General features: G+C 49.5%; 1 protein-coding gene across 1 annotated transcript; it reads left to right on the forward strand.

The window, feature by feature from the left end:
- LOC105690616 (larval/pupal cuticle protein H1C-like) lies at nucleotides 1–1,093 on the forward strand. Its single transcript, XM_025746951.2, has 2 exons — nucleotides 1–220; nucleotides 334–1,093. The coding sequence occupies exons 1-2, from the start codon at nucleotides 209–211 to the stop codon at nucleotides 979–981; spliced, it is 660 nt and encodes a 219-aa protein (XP_025602736.1). The 5' UTR covers nucleotides 1–208; the 3' UTR covers nucleotides 982–1,093.
- Nucleotides 1,094–1,376: the final 283 nt, after the last annotated feature.

The raw sequence follows: 1,376 nt of genomic DNA on the forward strand, positions 1-1,376 counted from the left end.
CTTATTAGCTAGCAATAAGCTACCTGTATCTCAATGTCAGGGAGCGTCAAAAGGCGTGGTCCCGCATGGTATCGTTGTGTACCTGAAAACCCGGCTGACCAGCCACCAGAGGTACGTATATAAAGCCCAAATCGAACACTGGAATCATAACACATTCGACAATTATAGCGAGTACTGGTGTACCAGCAGCGCTAAATTATCAACCAACATGAAATTCTTCGTGAGTATATCGATCGAATCTATAAAAAATATATCATTTCAAAAGTACCCGTCATCTGAAATATACTCGGAAAATAAGGGGCGACGTTTCATCCATTTCTTCTGTATTTTCAGATCGCTTTCTCCGCTCTCGTGGCCTTGGCCGCAGCTAAACCCCACGGTGCTCTTCTGGCGCCCGCGGTGGCCTACGCTCACGTACTTCCTGGCGCTCCGATCGGCGTTGACGGCCGCGTGGTGGACACCCCGGAGGTGGCTCACGCCAAAGCCGAACACGCCGCGGCGCACATCAACGAGAAAGTCACCCTCGCCAACGAGGCCGTAAAGTCTGCCGATCACGTCGTCGTTCACGGAGGTGCTCCAGCGGTGATTTCCGCTTATTCTGCCGTCCCAGCGGTCGTCTCGGCTTACTCCGCACCCCTGGTTCACGCTCGTCTCGTACCGGGAGCACCGATCGGCGTCGACGGGCGCGTCGTCGACACCCCCGAGGTCGCCGTCGCCAAGGCCGAACACGCCGCCGCTCACATCAACGAGAAAGTCACCCTCGCCAACGAAGCGGTGAAGAACCACGCCGCCTACTCAACCCACAACGTTGTTTCCGCTTACTCCGCGGTCGCACCAGCTGTACTTCCGCTCGCCGCCGCCGTCTCCGCGTATTCTCCAGCTGTGGTACCGGCAATTTCCAGTTATTCCGCTTACTCAGTCCCCCATGCTGTATCCGCATACTCGAGCCTCGCTCATCCCGCTGCTGTTTCTGTCTGGTAATCGGTTGATTCGATACGGTTCAAACCTCTGGATATTTCGCACTCTGTTTCATCGTTCACCTGAAATTTATACTTGTTAATATTTGATGCAATAAATACCATAACTCCGAAAACATATCGTTCTTGATTCATTTTTGACAGCATGACGAATTACGAATGATCCAAAAATGGATTAGTTTCCCGTACTGGAAATGAGGTGACATGATTGGAATCATATTTTTGAGATGGATATCTCGGAAACCCTGAATGAATTTTGTTGACGGTAAATGTCAACTTTGAAGAGACGTATATTGTCCCAAGGTGAGTTTAGCAAGTTGCCAAGAACATGATTGCCATGATTGTAAATTCTATAATTATTCTACTTCTTTAATGGATTCTAATATATTTTAATCCAAA

Source organism: Athalia rosae, chromosome 1, assembly GCF_917208135.1.
Source record: "Athalia rosae chromosome 1, iyAthRosa1.1, whole genome shotgun sequence".
NCBI lineage: Eukaryota > Metazoa > Arthropoda > Insecta > Hymenoptera > Athaliidae > Athalia > Athalia rosae.